At 39.2% G+C, this 18,810-nt stretch overlaps 1 protein-coding gene across 1 annotated transcript in view; it reads left to right on the top strand.

The window, feature by feature from the left end:
• Positions 1-18,810, top strand: part of ddb1 (damage-specific DNA binding protein 1) — a 48,520-nt gene that overhangs the window by 9,029 nt on the left and 20,681 nt on the right. Inside the window, exons 7-15 of the mRNA XM_044355149.1 lie at positions 1,516-1,674; positions 3,399-3,482; positions 3,919-4,035; positions 7,685-7,787; positions 9,326-9,401; positions 9,505-9,613; positions 11,826-12,004; positions 14,692-14,855; positions 16,374-16,481. Of these exons, the coding sequence (XP_044211084.1) occupies positions 1,516-1,674; positions 3,399-3,482; positions 3,919-4,035; positions 7,685-7,787; positions 9,326-9,401; positions 9,505-9,613; positions 11,826-12,004; positions 14,692-14,855; positions 16,374-16,481 (1,099 nt within the window). The remainder of the gene's footprint in view (positions 1-1,515; positions 1,675-3,398; positions 3,483-3,918; positions 4,036-7,684; positions 7,788-9,325; positions 9,402-9,504; positions 9,614-11,825; positions 12,005-14,691; positions 14,856-16,373; positions 16,482-18,810) is intronic.

The raw sequence follows: 18,810 nt of genomic DNA, 5'->3' as shown, positions 1-18,810 counted from the left end.
TTAACTGCATTTTAATTGTACAAAGTTGATTTTATCCCTGGAGTGATAGCTGACAGCAGTGTGGATGGTTTTACACTCTAACACCAGACAGCTGTGTGATAATAACTAGAAATAAAAAGGAAAGATTGTCTCCTATTAGAAAAATAATCCACACACTGTTAATTGGCTCCCATGATTATTATTATTATGACATTTTGCTCACATAGACCTCATCAGTCATTAACTACTTTTCCACACTTTACTTCTGTAGCAGAAACAGTCTGACATTACTTTTGAGTTTTTTTTTACGTGCATCATTCAACTAAATAGCTTGTAGCTGACTGGGCTAGTTGATAGCCAGCTTCATGATACTGGTTATCCAGGACGGCCAATGTTGGGCTCAGTGAAACCAGCTCATCCAAAAAGAGCCAGACTACGTTGAACTTGCGTTGTAGTACCGGTCCAAGGACTGAAAGCTGAGAGTGACCCAGATAACATCCAAAGATTAGGGGGAAGGTTTTATAAGACAAGCTATAGTTTACATCACCCACTCCTGTAGATGGATCGCTTTACTTTACTAGCTTCACTCTGTTAAGTTGACTGTGCAGTTTTATTTGAGGACTATATCTAATAGAACATGATGTAATATAATATGACAACATACTTTTATCAGACCACAAAAACCAGTGGAGCCTAGTCATTATTAGCCAATAGTTGCTTATCTATCATTGTATAAGTCAGTTAATTCATCACAAGAAACTGCAATACAGTAATGTTCAAGATATGTTCAAAGTCATTTAAAAAAGTGTTACCATGACATAGTTTGTCCACCAGAGAGCGCTGACAAGTTAATTTTTCAATTATAAAACGTCCTGCTCACTACTCATCTTGTCCCCTTTATTTAATTACCAAATTTAAGGAATCCTTACAACTGTTTGTTTATGTAATGGCTTATAGAATAGTATAGAAAGTATAATTCTTCAAAATTTAATTACTGATATTGTTATCAACCTCAAAAACCCAGGACCGACTGGGCTCTGATTATTGCACTGAACTGAAGTGCTCAACAAAATTCTTCTGTAATTAATACCCTCGTGTTTCACATCACACGCGTGTGATCGACTTTCAGATTGTAGTCTTTCAAACACGGAGCAAAGAAATGTTTCTGAACAGTGTGTGAGATTCTCTCCTTTATGTGTGAAGCTTCATAATCGTCCGTTTGTCACTCAGCTAACCGACGGGACGGCAGGTTAAATCTGCGCTCCTTTTGTCGGGATAAAAGACTCAGCGCTTTGAGTTGCATTTAAGCCGTACCTCCGGGAAACTCCTCCGTGTATGTTTTCATAATGAGGGGAACAAAACAGACATTCAGAAGACAGATGTATTTGGCTGTACTTCCCATATAGATAATTCATGAAGTGAAGATGAAAGTTTTTATGGGTACTGATGTGATTTAAAGAGTTTTGTTAGGCTTCACCTCCACCGTAAGCGTTATCTGAATGATTTTTTTTGTCTGTGGTCCGCTCTTAATTACAGCAAAGCACCATCGTCTGTCACAACCGGGTGGATCCCAACGGCTCGCGTTACCTGCTGGGAGACATGGAGGGGCGTCTGTTCATGCTGCTGCTTGAGAAGGAGGAGCTGATGGATGGCACGGTGGCGCTCAAAGACCTGCACGTGGAGCTGCTGGGAGAGGTCCTCCATTTATCTTCTTCTCTGTTTCTTTTTTATCTACGTCTGTCTCTTCACTCTGTTTATCCACCTGCCTTCTCCCTGGCATTTCTCCCATCTGTTTCTCTTTACCTGACTCAACCACCCTCTCTGTTGGTTGTTGAAATTTTTTTTTCACCAGCTGCCTTTTCCTCTCGGTGCCCCTTTGTTACAATTGACTTTTTATTGGTTTATAGCCTTGACAGAAGCTAATGGATCAGTCCACACTTGCGCAGGAGATGAGAAAAATGATCCCACATCTTTGTTGCTTGCTCGCCAAGGTGTCACTTATCCCTTTTAAAGTTGATTTATGCAACGACTGTATGTCAATACCATGCTCAAAGCTAAATCTCACATTAATGGCAGACAGCTTTTGGCTTGTGGCACCCATCTCTAATGACTTGCCAAGAAGTTTAGAAAGGTAAAATGCTTTCTCGCTGGTCCACTGAGTGGTGCTGGAGCTGGATACAATCGAGGAGAATAGGACTGCCGAGCTAGAGACAGATTGCTTTTCAAATCGTTCTAAACTTTATTGTTAGGACCAGTCTGCTCAGTCAACAGGCAGCAGCAGGAGCTCCGCATTAAAACGTCAGACAGAAAAAAAAGTCTTTATGGTGCACCAAGAACAACTTAGAGTGTGTAAGGCCATGTTCACACAAATGCAGCTGAACTTGAAGACATTGTTTATGACAAACAGAGTTCTGTTATCGCTGTCAGTTAATGGTTTAGTATGTAAAAACTCAAAATAATAAGGATCTTCCATCTGAAATCACCAGAGGCTCAAGTGATGATCAGTAACTACAAATATAAGAGTATTCAGTTTACAGTTGTATGATATGAAGGAAAGCAAACAAATACTACACTAAATGATTGAAAAGCTGTGAATAAATAAAATGATTTTTAACATTAACAACAACAAAACATATAGTCCATCTATCTCATGGGTAAAAGGTCTCCTCAGCATCAGGCAGGCGGAGCTTTTTAGAGACCTCTTAACAGAGTATCTTATTTTCTTCAGCTGATACAGTTCAGTACTTCCATGATCCAATCTCCAAATGTAGGACATGAAACATGTTTCCATTTAAAAATAATAGGTACCCGGGCAGTAAAATGATAAAAGCCAAGACTGTTTGTTATGGGACATGTTGTTATTGCAGGAAAAGCCACCAATCCGGAGAATAATTGCTGCATCAGTGTTTTCAAATATTGTAGTCCAGTACTCCGATAATTGGAGACAAGACCAGAGCATGTGTAAAAGACTGCATCTGTTTCAAGTATCTTTATTATTAAGAAACATTTTGGACTCTAAATAGAAGCAGACAGAAGAGTGAACCCAGTCAAACATAGCTCTGGTTGGTTTTACATAGACGATGTAAATGATGACTTGATTTTCAAAATCATCATTAATTACATTTTTGACTTTAGGCTAACTGGTGAATCATTTAAACATTATGCACAAGTGTAAAATCGTGGCTCATAATTTTAGCCGTTAACCATGATAATGAATGAGCCGCTGTATACGGATCCTCAATCAAATCAATGTTTAATGTTTGTCAGCGATCAGCTATAATGACTTACCAAAATGATCAATCACAGAGATTTCGGGTGAAGTTTGCTTTGTAACTTAATGCGTATGAAATGTGTATGAATATACGTCGGTGTTGAGGAGGTCTAAGAGATTGAGATGTTGTGTTTCTCTCCACTGACAGACGTCCATTGCTGAGTGTTTGACCTACCTGGATAACGGTGTGGTGTTTGTGGGCTCCAGACTGGGCGACTCCCAGTTAGTGAAGGTAAGCAATAAGACACCAAACCTTTTCATATGTTCAACAAGATGAACAGTGTAAATCTGCTTTGTTAATCAAATGATTTAGGAAAATTCTCTCATGTTATTGGAAATCTAACAACAAATGGATCTAAAAAAAACTGGACTAGAGGGCGTTAAACTCTTGTTAAAAATAAAATGTTTGTACCTCTAGTGTGTTCCATAAACCTGGCGTGTAAATAAAAGTCTGTGCTGAAGTTAATGAAATAGTTTCATAATGTGGAATGGGGGGGATGAGAGTATCGTGGAGATATTTTTGCCCCTCTAGTGTGGAGTCTCAACTAAACATTTAATCTTTATAATCTTTAAAGAGAAGTCCATAAAAAGTGACAAATGAAGTCCTGTCCGGCCGCGCACTCCCGTCCTTTGTCTTTGATTGATAAGGTCTGTTTGTTCCTCCGCAGCTCAACGTGGACAGCAACGACCAGGGCTCATACGTGGCGGTGATGGAGACGTTCACTAACCTGGGGCCCATTGTGGACATGTGTGTGGTAGACCTGGAGAGACAAGGCCAGGGCCAGGTAAACAAACTCAACCCCCTTCTTTTAGTTTTTATGCCAAAAGCAAAAAACAGGAAAGAAGCAACACATTTTATATTAAAGTTACACACTGAAAGCAAATCATTCAGATAAAATAAAAGGTTTCTCGGGGCATTCGCCAAAGGATTTAGACATGACAGGGCGATTACTGAAAACCCTCTTAACTGTCATGGGATGCACTTTATAGCTTATGGTGAGTCTGCATCCGTGTTTTCCTCTTTATCGTCTTCTTTTTTCTTTTTTTTTTAACATCCTTCGGGGAGTCTGGGCTTATATACCGCCAGCCAGCTTTCTTGAGACGTGCTAACACTGTTTTGTCAGCAGAATTAAACATGCAACATACTACAGCACAAACCTGCCACTGGCCAGAATAGCAGATTACAATGTATTCAGGAAATTTTTGCTGACATACAATACTTAACTTCCTGTGCCTTTTTTTATAGGCGCTCTGGGTGTTCTTCTTTTGTCTTATTGGTTTTTATTTTTTTTGCCAGTGGCCCCTGTACACCTGGCATTAACATGTCTAGATATGATTTAGCTGGATGTGCAGTTAACACCTGATGTTAAAATGCATCTCTGGTACACAAAATTTAAATTGGCTTCTTTGTTCCTTTTGCAAAAAACACAGATTGCAGCTCATGTCGTTTCTTCTAATAATATTTACACGCTTTAAAACTCACGGTGAAGACCTCATCTCATTTGTTCCCCTGTCTGCAAGTATCCCTAACAATCCATCATCTTTAGCAGTTCAGTGAACTAAAGTTTGTTTACTTTCAGCAGTTGTCAAACCGTTTCTATTCTGGATATAATCTCATCACCTGTAATGCATGTTGATGTCTAGTTTAAAAGGCTAGAAACTAGAAGATGCAGTTTGTTTCCTATCCAGTAATAAAGCATTGATTTCCTTGTGTTAAGATAGGTATTTTAAAAAAATCTTTATGTTAAATGAATCCAGCTGCTGAATGTCAAATGTATGTTGGCACTTTTTTTAAACAGACATTTCAAAGAGGACATATGCTTTCTGTGATTTTCTGTTATTTTGATAGTTAAAATATCGGACGTCTATGTTAAACATGGTCAAAGGTCCAGATCTTGAGATAATATTTAAAAATATAAAAATGCTCCCTGAAAGACAAAAGCCCAGAGTTCAGCCTACTCTGAACGCTTCATTTGCAACGTAACCTCTACTTCCTCCTCGTGATGACGTCAGATTGTTCGACATGCCCACAAACAGCCGTCTGTTGGTAGCCTTTGTTGCCAAGGTTGTTGCTAAGGTTGTTCCAGGGTTGTACATGTTGTCCACTCTCATCATATATATATTTAGGGGGCCTTAAGAAGACAGGAGCTAAAACAGCCTGTTTCAGACAGAGGCTGAACTGAGGGGCTGCATAAAGGACCAGTATAAGATAGATAAGGAGTTTTTTTTTAACTATAAATCATGCAAAGATATTCCATTAGAGCCCCGGAATATAAAAATAAACCCGGTAATGTACATGATACGTCCCCTTTAAAAATGCAGCGATATAGTTTGACGAAAACATTTTTAAACATTTGATTTGAACATTTGTCCTCCTTTGTGTTAACGTTAGCGAAGCAGAGAGAGATGAAACATTGAAGTAAGGACACATACAGTACAGAAGGTTTTGTTGGCAGGCTTTGACACCAGCCCTCAGGGTACTTGATGTGGTTCCAAAGGCAGCGGCCCACTAGAGCACTGAGCCATTCTCTGGGCACAGACCAGCACACAATCAGCCGCCGAGTGTATTCATCCACATATTCTAGCTCATTTTAGTCCTCTGAGGCCCAGAACTAAATCCAATCACAATTATTTTAATTTGCCATTTGCTGTAAATCCACAGAGTATTTGACCTGGTTAATTGGTGCAGACACATTCCAAGACGGTTCTGACAGCGGAGGATTGACTCACAAGGGCAAAATATAACTGGACGTAGCCCAGATTCAGTACAGAAAAAGCTTTTTTTTTACGACAGCACGCTTAAGATAAAAGCATTATTTTTCTTCTATGACTACACACTTATATTCACACGTGTGCAAACCGCATCGGGCTTTATGAATGATAAAATGCTGCTTAAATGACAAATACATGAGCATATCATCTTATGTGTAGAACTGCAGGATTCAGTCAGTCCCATGACTGTATGAGTGCATTTGAAAGCATGTTCAGTTAGGTGGGTTGCCAGGTTGGGGATGGTTATTTCCATTAGGATGAGGCTGTCGGGTAGCGAATGGTATAGGCTGAGATTATGTGGGCTCTGGTATTAATCCTATTAGTGCACCATGACCGGATGAATATGTAACATTCTGGTGCTCTCCGGTCTGACTGTACAGACAGCCGTGTTATTTACCTTCAGGGTGTTGGATCTCGACACCGTTGTCATGTTTGTTCTCGCAATCTCAGAGGAACTCTATTATAAACTGACACTGATTGACAAATCCTTCTCTGCTACTGCCGTTTGTACTACTGCGATGACAGCGACTAGTACTACCACTTCAACCAGAACTTGTAGTTAAATGACATTTAGAGCTACTACAACTGGGACCAATGAGAACTGTGAGCATTAATGTGATTACCAGTACTTCTACCTACAGGGTCTACTTCTACCACTATTACCACCACTTAACCTGGTTTATGGTCATTACAACTACTGATGATAATGATAAATAGAGCCAATCGACAGAAAATTAATCTGCAACGATGCTGATAAGCAATTTGTTATTTTTTAAGCAAAAATCCCCAACATTCCCCTTTTCCAGCTTCTTAAACGTGAGCTTAACTGTATTTTTTTGGCATATTTGATAGTAAAACGAATATATTTGGGTCTTGGACTGTTAGTCATACAAAACAAGTAATTTAAAGATGTCACTTTGGTCTTAACAAAATTGTAATGAACATTGTTTTGTACTATTTTATAGACCAAACGATTAATTGATAAATGGAAATAATAATTAGCAGATTAATTGATAATGAAAAAAATGTCCAAACACTGAAATATAGAAATGCTCTACAACAATCAGTTTAAAGGATAATTCTTGCATATTACATCTATTTGTTTTTCTATTTCTGTTGGTTATAATAAAACTGTTCTCACCAAAGAGACACGAAGACACAACTACAACATTCAGCCAGATTGTCTAAACCCCTTCATTTGGAAGTAAAACAGAGAGTGAGCCTTCCTAACATAGTAATGATCCCTCATTACCAACACAAGTACGCTACACTGAACAAGCAAGTTGGTCTGGAAAAGATGTTTATATATCGGACAGTTTGGTTTCGGCTCGTCTTTGTTTTCTCTTCCAAATAGATTAGGATACACTGACTGATCGTCTAACTACTCGTGTTCCTCGGACGTCTTTTTAGCAATATTTTCACTGCAGATCTCAGCAATAGGCTCTCACTAATACTTGATATGAATGATGAGTAAAACGAAAAATAAGATCCAGGTTGTATGAAACCAGAATTATCCTTAAAGCAAACATAAGTGTCAAGAAGAAGTAGAAATAAGAAGGTATCACAAGATGACTAAGATGTAAAAAGATAAACAACTCAACAGCCCACAATCCCTTGCATCTCAGCTGATGTTTCTCTTACGTTTCCCTTTGCCGCCTTCAGCTGGTGACTTGCTCAGGTGCGTTCAAGGAGGGATCACTCCGGATCATCCGCAACGGCATTGGGATTCATGAGCATGCCAGCATTGACCTGCCTGGAATTAAAGGTTTGTGTCTTCTCTCTCTCTCTCTGTGTGTGTGTGTGTGTGTGTGTGTGTGTGTGTGTGTGTGTGTGTGTGTGTCTCTTTCACCGTCTCCCTCTCAAGTCTCGGCTTTACCGAGACCGTAATCCTCTACTGACACGATAGCGGAGCCACTTGAACCCGCACATCTGTTTGCCTCGCCCCGGCCAAGACGCCAGCTGTTGCCCATCCGAACTCAACATGTGAGCGTGAGCAGATGGCTCAGATGTCAAAGGTCTCAGTACTTTCAAAAAGAGCAGGAAAACTGCCAAGGCTATGCAGGAGGAAAGATTTGTTTTCATTTAGTGTACCAACAAGCAACATCGCCACTCCTGAAATAGCAAACCGTCGAATTGAAGAATCCCATCAGGTGTTAACGACAGCAGACACCTCTTAATCTCAGAAAATTGGGTTTCTTTCCCAAGACTGTTCCTCGATGCTTAAATGAGACACACAGATCAGTTAAGGTCTGCTTGCACTTGTTAGGCTTCAGCTGTTTATTGACCATCTCTGCCCTAAAAGTCTGAGCTGCTGGCTCCTGCCCCCAGCCTCTTGATGTGAGGCAATTACTCACTTTTCCAATCAATGGCTCTCAGAGAGGCATCTTCAACCTGTACTAGGGCTGCACAGTCGTTGCAAAAAAATCATAATCGCGATCATTTTCGGTCAATATTGAGATCACGATTATTCAACGTGATTACTCATCGACTCACAGAACAGAAATGCTTCCGTTTTATTAAACGTATCAATCCAAACAGACTCGAGTGACGTGCGTCTCTTTCCGACAGCTGTTTAAATCACACAAACATCTCGCTGTATAAGTGTTTTGAACTTAATAACGGTATCTACATTGACTTATCAAGGCTCCCGGTCTGTCTGTGAGCTCGCCTCTTTCACCAGAGGCAGATTTCCCCTCACTCGCTACGGTGGGTGGGGGAAATGAAATCAATGAATCAATAAATACAAACACTGTTGATTTCTGCCTGCGGAGCTGAGATGAAAACTATTTTGGTTCAGTAAATCTCTGCTGTCAGTCATCCCGGCGAAGGCAGTCCGTCCTCTGACAAACGGCCGGTTCTGTGGACGGAGACGCTTGACGCAGATTTAACAGAAAGAACGCGTTTACACACCGCTCACGTCTCGCTTCTCATGTGCGTTCCGATTCCCGGAGTGAATTCGGGCTTTGAGGGAGGGGCGTACTGCTGTAAATGAAAGGGGTGCGCTGGATTTATAACACAAGACAAAACAAGAGCATCATCATCGCGAAATGGAATGCAGCACAATAATCGTTTTATCTTGATTATCTTGTTTTCATAATCGTTAGAAAGTAAAATTTGATTAATTCCCCGTCTTTAACCCGTACATCTTCCAGCGTGTTAACATTTGACTGCTTGGATACTCGCTAGATATCGTATTTCTCCTTGTTATTGTTGTATTGTTGTTCTTGTTATCGTATTTCTCACTCTACTGATGAAGAAAGTAGCTTTTCTTTCTGAAATCCTCTCTTGAATTCCCCCTTTAAGGTTTGTGGCCGCTCCGCTCCGAGGCAGGCAGAGAGACTGATGACATGCTGGTGCTGTCTTTCGTGGGTCAAACACGGTGAGTGTTTGCCAAGTAGCGAGCCAGATAAGTGTAGAGACAATTCTGAATGCCTCATCTTATCTTTAAGAGTGTTTTTTTTTTTTTTTTTTTCTCCCCCTAGAGTGTTGATGCTGAGTGGAGAGGAAGTTGAGGAGACTGAACTACCAGGCTTTGTGGACAACCAGCAGACATTTTACTGTGGCAACGTGGCGCACCAACAGCTCATTCAAGTTTGTATACACACACACATTCACGCACTTCTGTTAGTACGTGCAATTAAGTACACTAGAACACGCTTTTGTAAGGGTTGTATGATTACTTGAGCCTACTCCTCTAGAATTAGCTAAAGCAGGAATATAATCTAATCTCACAAATTCAAAATTAATTATAGAAATCAATTATTCAACTTTAGCCTTTCTCCATTTAATAAGATATAGTTTGCTGGAGCTGAATCATACATGATTGAAAGGGATAGTCATGAATATGAAGAGCGTAAAAGGACTTCATGTATTTTACACTTGAATGAGATGAATATTGCACTTCATATAAATTCAAGTTTTAGCTTGTTTTTTTTTTTTTTTTTTAAATGAGGATGAAACCTGCTGGGAATTCAGCCGACTGTTCGATCCTCAATCATAAATCTTTAGGTTGTTATTACAACATAGTTTGTGTTTTGAGGCTGGAACATTTTAGTCGGTGCACTGAATACATTTTTTGCGCATTAGAATAGTGTAACAAGACCTTTGTTTTGTGGCCTAAGGCGGTGTCACCTCAAATACTTGAACCTGCATGGAAGCCACTAGGTGCAGAATTTACTATTTTAAAATAATTTTAAAATAATTTTGCTCTAATCACATAAAAATTCTCTACACAAACAGCAGGGGCTTTAAGCAATGTTTTTGATAATAATAATACATCAAACGACTCCCAAGTAACATGGAAGGGTTTCTCAGAGTGCTAAACCCACTAAGAATTAATGCTGAACTCTGCAGCTCTCTTTGCAGCTTTTAGCCTTTTAGCTCATTATTTTGTCTCTCAGTCCAGCACTTAGGCTGTGGTTGAGCTTCGCTGCTCTAATTAACCCCCTAATAAAAATCTGAAGGCAGCAGTTCTTGGAAAAAAAAACAAGCTCAGATAAGCCGACCGTGCTCTACCTGCCCAGCAAAATCTAAAGGAGTGGCTAGTGAAGAAAACCAAGGAAGCCCCAGATATTCTTATCAGAGAGTTCGAGACCAAACCAGAGCTAAAAGACCAGTGAATATTGTGCTTAAAATTCATCAAGCAGACAGAAACACGACAATGGGAGGCTCATGGTATTGTGTATAGACAGTACATGTACACATTTACAACTGCTTTCAACACATCAGTCTTATTTTGAAACCTTAGAGGTCAAAATAGCTTCATGCAGCTTTTAAGTATCGCCTTTTTGATCAAATAAATTTTTAAAGTTGTTTGAACTTTAGCTGATCCCCAACCAAAACTGAGGTGATGAAATTATTTCACACAGACAAGAGGTGAATTTTAAACTTTTTTTTTTTTTCTCCCCCATGCGCTGTGATCGGCACCGCAAACAGCTCTATTAACTATTAACCATACATTTCATCTTCATAACGTCTTTGAAGGACTCCGTCTCATTGCACCGCTAATCGTGCAACATCTTCATGCAACAACATGCAAACATCTTTTGTATGACTGCTGTTTGTACCTGCTGCAGTCTGTTAATGAGGCCTCCTCGGCCTCTTTTTGTTTTTCCTCGACTCCCCACCTCGCATAATTACATTTTGAATATAAATATTGAATTTTGTCTTAACCTGGGGGGCTTTTATCAGGTATTCACAAGCCTCTCTGGTTCATGTGATACAAATACAATCAAATTAGCATAAATAGCAAATCTAATATGTTCTGAAAATACAAACCTCTTGTTTTGACATTCATAGAAGGGATTTCTTGGACCATAAATTGACATTATCATCCATGCAAGCTTTTTTGATTACTGTTGTATTTTCCATTAATACGTGCTTATATTGCCTGGGTTCTTTTTTTTGTTTTAGGATAGTCTGTATCCTAAAACAAACTGTATCCTTAACTACTACATGAACCCTGTCAGGATGACTTCAAATGTTCTTACTGTTTTTAAACAGTATCTCTCAGGACTTAAGAATCTCATATATGCACTTTTACTGCATGTTAAATACAGCTGATGGAGGGGATTATAAGCAAGTGAAGTAATTAATGTTCTCTACGCTATCAAAACCACGTTTTTATTTACAAAAATTCAAAACTTGTGGAAAATATTTCTGATTTCTGAGTCAATCCTGACACAGAACCAAATATAGATGATGAATTTTGCTCCAAAACAATCTCCACATCATCTTTTCTACCCATGAAGTACAGACCTGTGCAGAACAATCTTTTAAAAGGAGAAACTGTGTGTACCTCCAGATCACGTCAGGCTCCGTGCGCCTGGTGCTCCAGGACAGCAAGGCGTTAGTGAGCGAATGGAAGGAGCCACAGGGCAGGAATATCAGCGTGGCCGCCTGCAACCACACCCAGGTGGTGCTGGCGGTGGGACGGGCCCTCTACTACCTCCAGATCCTGGCTGGAGAACTCAAACAGATCAGGTAGGATGGATTCAGGTAACATTAGACTAACACTGATGAATGTTGATGATACTTAACCACAGATAACCTCCTCCACCAAAAAAATGCAGTTGATCATCACACTGTTAGCATATATATTGTATATTTGTGTTAGTATTATCTACACAGCATCATATCTACTGTGAATCTCTTCGGCATGGCTGGAGATCTGCAGTTTTGACATTTCACAAAGGGAGGAATGTTAACACAAAACATCAACCATGTGATTTAACGCCCACCGTGTCTGTTTGTGGATTCGATGGATCAAACTGGGTCAGCTCACAAGTTATTTCAGAAAAGCTAGAATGAACATGTCTGACCTCTTCCTTTGGTTATTTCCTAAAAAAAACAGTAACTGCGACCTCTGAAAGTGTCCTTCTAGCATTAAATCTGGACGGTTATTTCTAGCCAGTGAGCTAAAAAACCTTCAGTTTAGTAACAAAGTCGGCCACAAAGACAACAGGTCATATATGGTCAGGAAACAGAGAAAGGTGAGGTACGACACATTTGAGTTAATTTCTGTAATACTCGGATGGTTACGTAATAGTCTAACTAATACATTTGCATGATAATTGAATAATTAACAACAGGGAAGAATCTTGCATATGAGATACACAATACCCAACAGAACTGTTGCATTAAGGCTTAATTAATCAAACACTAATTTGCTATATTCCCTGTAGTAGCCCAACTTCGTGTCTGACTCACAGTTTTGTTTTATTATTATCCCGCATTATCTTAGCTTAATATTTATTTTTTCTTTCCCGATCTGCAATAAACTCTCTTATTTTTAGGTCCAATGTGATAAGTGCACCAGAACCGCTTTAGAGTCTTCCATTTCTTATGCTGCTGCTGTGCTTCATTTGCCCTTGTGGCTGTCTTTGTGGCCTTATTGCAATATAACTGATTTGAGACACTATTTTTACAGCGGTTAAAAGAATTCAAGGATGCAAAAGATTATTATTTTTTTCCATAGAAAGACACACCACTCTGAAAATGGTCACCAGGGCTGCTTAGAGCGCAAAGTGTTTGTTCGCAGCCTTGAGAGTGTTCATGAACGATGAAAAGAATGAAGGAGACAGACTGAAGTGTCTCACCAGAGCTGTAAAATAATGTTTGACCCGCATCAATAAACAGTCAGTTTGCCAGTCTCACAGTTCTGTAAATATTCAGATAGATAATAGTTGGATTAAAGGTGTTTATATGGCTGAAATTCTCTCCTGTGGTGCAATTAAATGGAAACGCTCAACACACCACGCTGCGATTATCTTGATATTATATTTGCATTATTGATTTTGTTCTGTTACAATACAAGATTTCACTCATTTTTCTTTTAATTTACAAGTAAAATCAAATTTTAAAAAATTATTGAAATTTTATAAGATTTGATAAAAACGAGTAAGAGACATTAACAATGAGTTAATGAATGAGAATGAAAATACATATTGCACATAATATATTGCAGAGACAGAGATCGGATATAATGGTGTATTATAGTGTATGCAATACTGATATATGATCCTGAACCTGGTTATAAATAAAATAATCAGTCAGGATAATATCTGTTTTTGTCGAATCTACTGAATTAAACAGCTAACAAATCGAGATTTTTAAATATTAAGATAAATCTAGTATTGCCTTGAAGCAGTCTCGGTCATTGATCTGCAGCATTGTGTCCACCATCTGCTAATTCAACTGGAGATATTAAAGAACTACAAATTTCATCATCTCACAATACATATTGTCATAACTATAATAAATATGGTGTAATGAGAGGTAATCAGACATTTAAATTCAGAATTAATCCGAGGTTTTTTGTTGTTGTTGTTTTTTAATTTTATAATAATCAACAACTCATCTGATAGTTGAAAGTGCAGACAAAGGTCAAACGAAGGTCAAACAGTGGATGTTGCAATTATGTCGTTTGCGTTTTAACCAACCTGTTCCAATCAATATCATTATTAATTTTCCCATAATCCCATACTGGTCTTTCCCAGACAAGCACAATTCATACACAAACCAAACTTTATGTTCACATGACAAGCAGCTTGATTAATGTCCTGCTTCCTCCTGAAGCCCTGAATGCATTCAAATAGTGAACTTGTGAAGTGACTCATTTTGAAACGTCAACTTTTTTGCTGATTTTGAACTGCTCTTCACTTCATCATTTTTGACAAGTTAAGACATCCAGCCAGAATGTTCAAAATACGACTGAACTGATCCAAAGTTCGCACAATACCAGTGACCCCCTGCGATGAATAGAGCCATCACGCTACACAGATATTGTATTGAACAGGCAAACGGGGAAAACGGGTGAAGTGATTGGTTGTTAATGATTCTTCAGCCATAGAACTGATCCCTGAGAAAAAAAATCTTGTTGCCTTCCCACACGCCGGGTTGAGATCTCACCACAGTTTTACAGGAAATGAACAGTCGTCTGGCAACTTTAGACTGTGTGAACTCACAGATCAACTCACCAGGAGACTTTGCACACATGAAGGGGAAAAAAAAAAAAAATGAACCTACGCTGCGTGTCACTAACACATTAATCCCATCACTCGTTTTTCTCTGCGGTGTTGTCAGAGTTTGTCATATTCAATCAGTCCGCATTCACACAACCTACAGGGCATCTTCCCACTGTTTTCTTATGTCCTCTACGCTGTCCTTAGTACCACGGAGATGGAGCATGAAGTGGCCTGCCTGGACATCACACCTCTGGGGGAAGGCGGCGGTGAGTCACCGCTCTGCGCGGTGGGACTCTGGACTGACATCTCAGCCCGTGTACTCAAACTGCCCTGCTTCACAGCCCTGCACAAGGAGATGCTGGGTGGAGGTGAGAGAAAAGGGGGAGGCGGGGTGCGCTTGACAGGGAAAAGGGGGACAGCTGTTAGCAGCTTGTGGAGAGAGATAGGTAGACTGAGATAATGACGAGTAAAGTTTACTGTTTTAGAGCCCGATAAAGCACATACACTTGTTTCAACGGGCTTCACAGATCCACAAATACAACAATTCCTAACTAAACCTCTTCTCTCTTAAAGGAAAGGAAAAAACTCCCCTGAAATTAAAGTAAAATTGTAATTCACATTGATGCATTGAAGTTGCAAATACAAACTAGATGAGGAAGAAAACCTATTCCACCTTCCCATCACCCTAAAGTAGTTGGTGTAGCGACATCGGAGAGGGAAAATTTAATTAGAGATCACCTCTCCTCGAATGGCTGAGGGCTGCAATTGGAGCCGAACGTAGGACAAAGGCAATTACTACCAATTAAAAGATGCTTTTAACAGTTAGCAGACACACAAAAACACAAATACGGGAGGTTAATTCAATAATAAGACATCCAGTGGGCCCATAATAGTGAAATGGCAGCTAAAATGTATTCTATCAGCAATTTTATTAATAAATGTAAATTACTGTTCCCATTAGGTACCATCTCTCTTCATGTGTATTCGAATATAAACTTCACCGCCAACACAAACGCACTTAGTGCATCATTTAAGCATTTGAGACTTATTTAAGAATGTTAAAATATGCAAGAGAGGACTTGACTACTTTTTTTTTTTTTGGTTAAAGTAATGAAAAAGTCAGCAGTCAGTGGAGACAAAGTTTCATAACATGATGATCTGGCACAGGCTAGACTCTTCCATGAAGAATATCTCCACACACTCTCTCTCCCAGCGTCATACATTATTTTGCTGGTGTTTTTGATTGAAAGTTGCTCGATGCTCATACTCTGCCAGCTGCGGGTTTCTTGCTCGCTCTTCCTAACGAGGACAGTGCGACTGCAGACTCTAGTCTAGGAGTTACAAACAGGAAACCTTCCTTTGAAAGATGACGAGTGTTTCTAATTGTTGTTATTTTTTAGCTCTATCAATGGAAACATTTTAACTTTGCACAGTTGTTTACTGTTAGTTTTGTTAAAATGGATTATATTTGTAATTTAGTTTCACATATTTATTGTGAAATGAAATGCAAACACAGCCCTGTTTTTAAATAAGGAAATAATGCATCTATATTTCCATATAAATATGCAACTTTTCCAATAGCTGCTGCTTTGCGGAGAGTCGTCCAACACCCACTTAATCAGAGCAAACGCTGTCCTTTGACTTAATTGGCTCAAAGTCAGAGAAACTGATGTCTGGAAAATGGAAAAGACAGAAGGCTTTATATTCACCCTGCAGCATTTAAATGTTATTTTTTTCAGAAAGTTACAAGCCAGTCTGGCTGATAGCCCTTATTGATTTTTCTGACAGAGACATTTTGCCGACATTTATCACTTTTGGTGTTCATCTGTCAGCCTGTGACTCCAGAGTGGAGGAGAAATAAATCATTTTGCTGTGTGCATCCTCAGAGATCATCCCTCGCTCGATCCTAATGACCACCTTTGAAGGCAGCTACTACCTGCTGTGCGCTCTGGGAGACGGAGCGCTCTTCTACTTCGGTCTGGACCTGCAGACAGGTTGGTCCCTCCCACCTCCCCATCATACACGTCTTACACCTGTTAGACAGGAGCTTCACATATTCGGAAGAAGGGGCCTTCAGGCGGGGCCACGGGCAGCTGTCTGAGAACATTTTCATTTGTAGAATATTATTTCATGGAGAATTGCGTAACTGCCAGCGCTATAATTGGATGTAATGGTGAAGAGACTCTGTAGCCTAAAGAAACTCATGTTACAAGTTTAATTGGAGGTCGGCTGTTTGTCTTCAGAAAAAGATGCGATGATGCAATCAAATGCTGTGATTTCACACATACGAGCACATCAAGGCAACTTTTACTGACCTAAATATGCAAGTTTAAGACACCTATTTTTATTGCTATTTCATGTATAAACTTTAATACTCTTAAAAAAGAAGAAGAAGAAGTTGGAGCATCTTCTGGACTGTGATGTATTTCCCAGTGAAAAGGGAATATTTGAGCAGCATACAGTTAAAAGAGAGATTTCAATCAAATCCTTGAAAACAGAGATTTCACCCCACCGATATCCAAACACACATCTCTTCCTGTCTTTCTTCATACTTCATAGCTACTCGCCCCAAAGTCACATTCGATTGTATGGACTTTTTGTAAACACCCCTGAGTGCAGGATGACTCATCAAACATTTGAAACCGTTTTACAGGAAGAGAAAAGAAGGATTTTGATATTAAAAATACTCTGATATCGATTTTTTTTTTTTTACTTCAATCTGGCGTATAATGAAATGAATGAACAATTAACACCAGGGGGACGCAGGATTAAAGCTGGGGAAATGTATTTTTCATATCACTGGGACTTTAAACCAGTACAGGCAGGCATTAGAGCAACAAAGCGTCTCTTTTGTTTGTTTTGTTTTTTTCTGTTTGATGGTTTTACTGACTGACTCGTAGATTTTCTGAACCATTTAGACATCAGAGAAGTAGAACGTTAAATACAGAACCAACGAGTGTGTTTACAATCCTGGTTATGACTAGAGAGATTCGATAAAAACCTGTTTATGTGTTTGCAACTTTTGGTTTTCCTTTTTCGGTCCCCAGACTGGGTTATCTTAGTGTCATCTATTATAAACAGTGGAGCTTTCTCATACTGGGTTTGTTTCCCATGGAACTCTCTCCCACTTCCCATCAGCGCAGCTTCCACCATTAACATTTTTAAACCAAGACGTAAATAGTCGCCTTGTACTTTGGCCTCAAATTACATAACAAGTGATATGATGCAAGTTAAATTCAGCACAAAGTATTAAAATGTAGCTGTGTTCAGTAGGGCTGCAACTATTGATTATTCTCAGTTTCGATCAGTCAGAAAATGGTGAAAAACAAACAATTTCTCACACTTAAGAAGCCGGAGTGTCAGAGAGCTTTGAAAAAAATGAGTAAAGCAGTTTATTGATTATCCTAATAGTCTCTGATTAATTATTTGTTGGTTGACTAATAAACGAACCGACTGTTTATCTCGGCTCCGGTGGCAGGTTTAAGAAAGCTGCACACAAACAAATAGCAGACGCTGATCAGAAACACGGATAACGTTGTAATCGTGTACACAAGGGTGTGAATATAATCAGGTTACTTTGTGTCCCTTGTAAACATCGTGTAGTGAATTGAATCAAGAACAGGATAAGACTCCCAACCAGAATACTAGCGTGCATACAAATGGACTCATTCATTTTGCTTCGGCTTGATCAGCTTATAGTCATAGTTTGTACAGCGGTCATAAGGGGCAAAATGTATAAAATGTGTTTACTATAGAGATCTGTCAGTATTATGATTATTAGTTGTACACATGGGTGACAAATTATTTATTTGTTTGTTTTTGTTTTACAGGGTCAATGCACATTGATCAGTATTACTGTAAATGTGCAAAAAGGTTCATTTCCCTTGTGTGTGAAATAACAATAAAACAACATTATTAAAGGATAAACTGATAAACAAAGATATTTAATGCACCCATCTGTATATGAGATGGTCATTCTACACAAAAGTACTAACTTTTATGGTTAAAGGCGTTCGGGCTCTTGCTTCTTCATTCGCAGGTGAAAGAGTCCAAATCATGCAGCTGCCTTTATTTGGCTGATTTATTCTCACTTTGAACAAATAATACAAAAAGCATCTCTGAGTCTAACTTGAGATCAAAGACTGCACCGATGCCCCCCCCCGTCCTACGCTTGTTTCCGATATGTTTGTGGAAGAAGACACGACTCAGTCCCGCCCCTTCCTTCTATCACAGCTGATCATCATCATCATCTGATTAACCACAATAAATCCCCAAAAATAATTAATCAAAAGGAAAAAAAATACATAATATGCAACTAACACA

This window comes from Thunnus albacares, chromosome 1 (assembly GCF_914725855.1).
Source record: "Thunnus albacares chromosome 1, fThuAlb1.1, whole genome shotgun sequence".
Lineage (NCBI taxonomy): Eukaryota > Metazoa > Chordata > Actinopteri > Scombriformes > Scombridae > Thunnus > Thunnus albacares.
The sequence above is the reverse complement of the archived record's forward strand: the minus strand, read 5'-3'. Positions and strand labels throughout refer to the sequence as shown.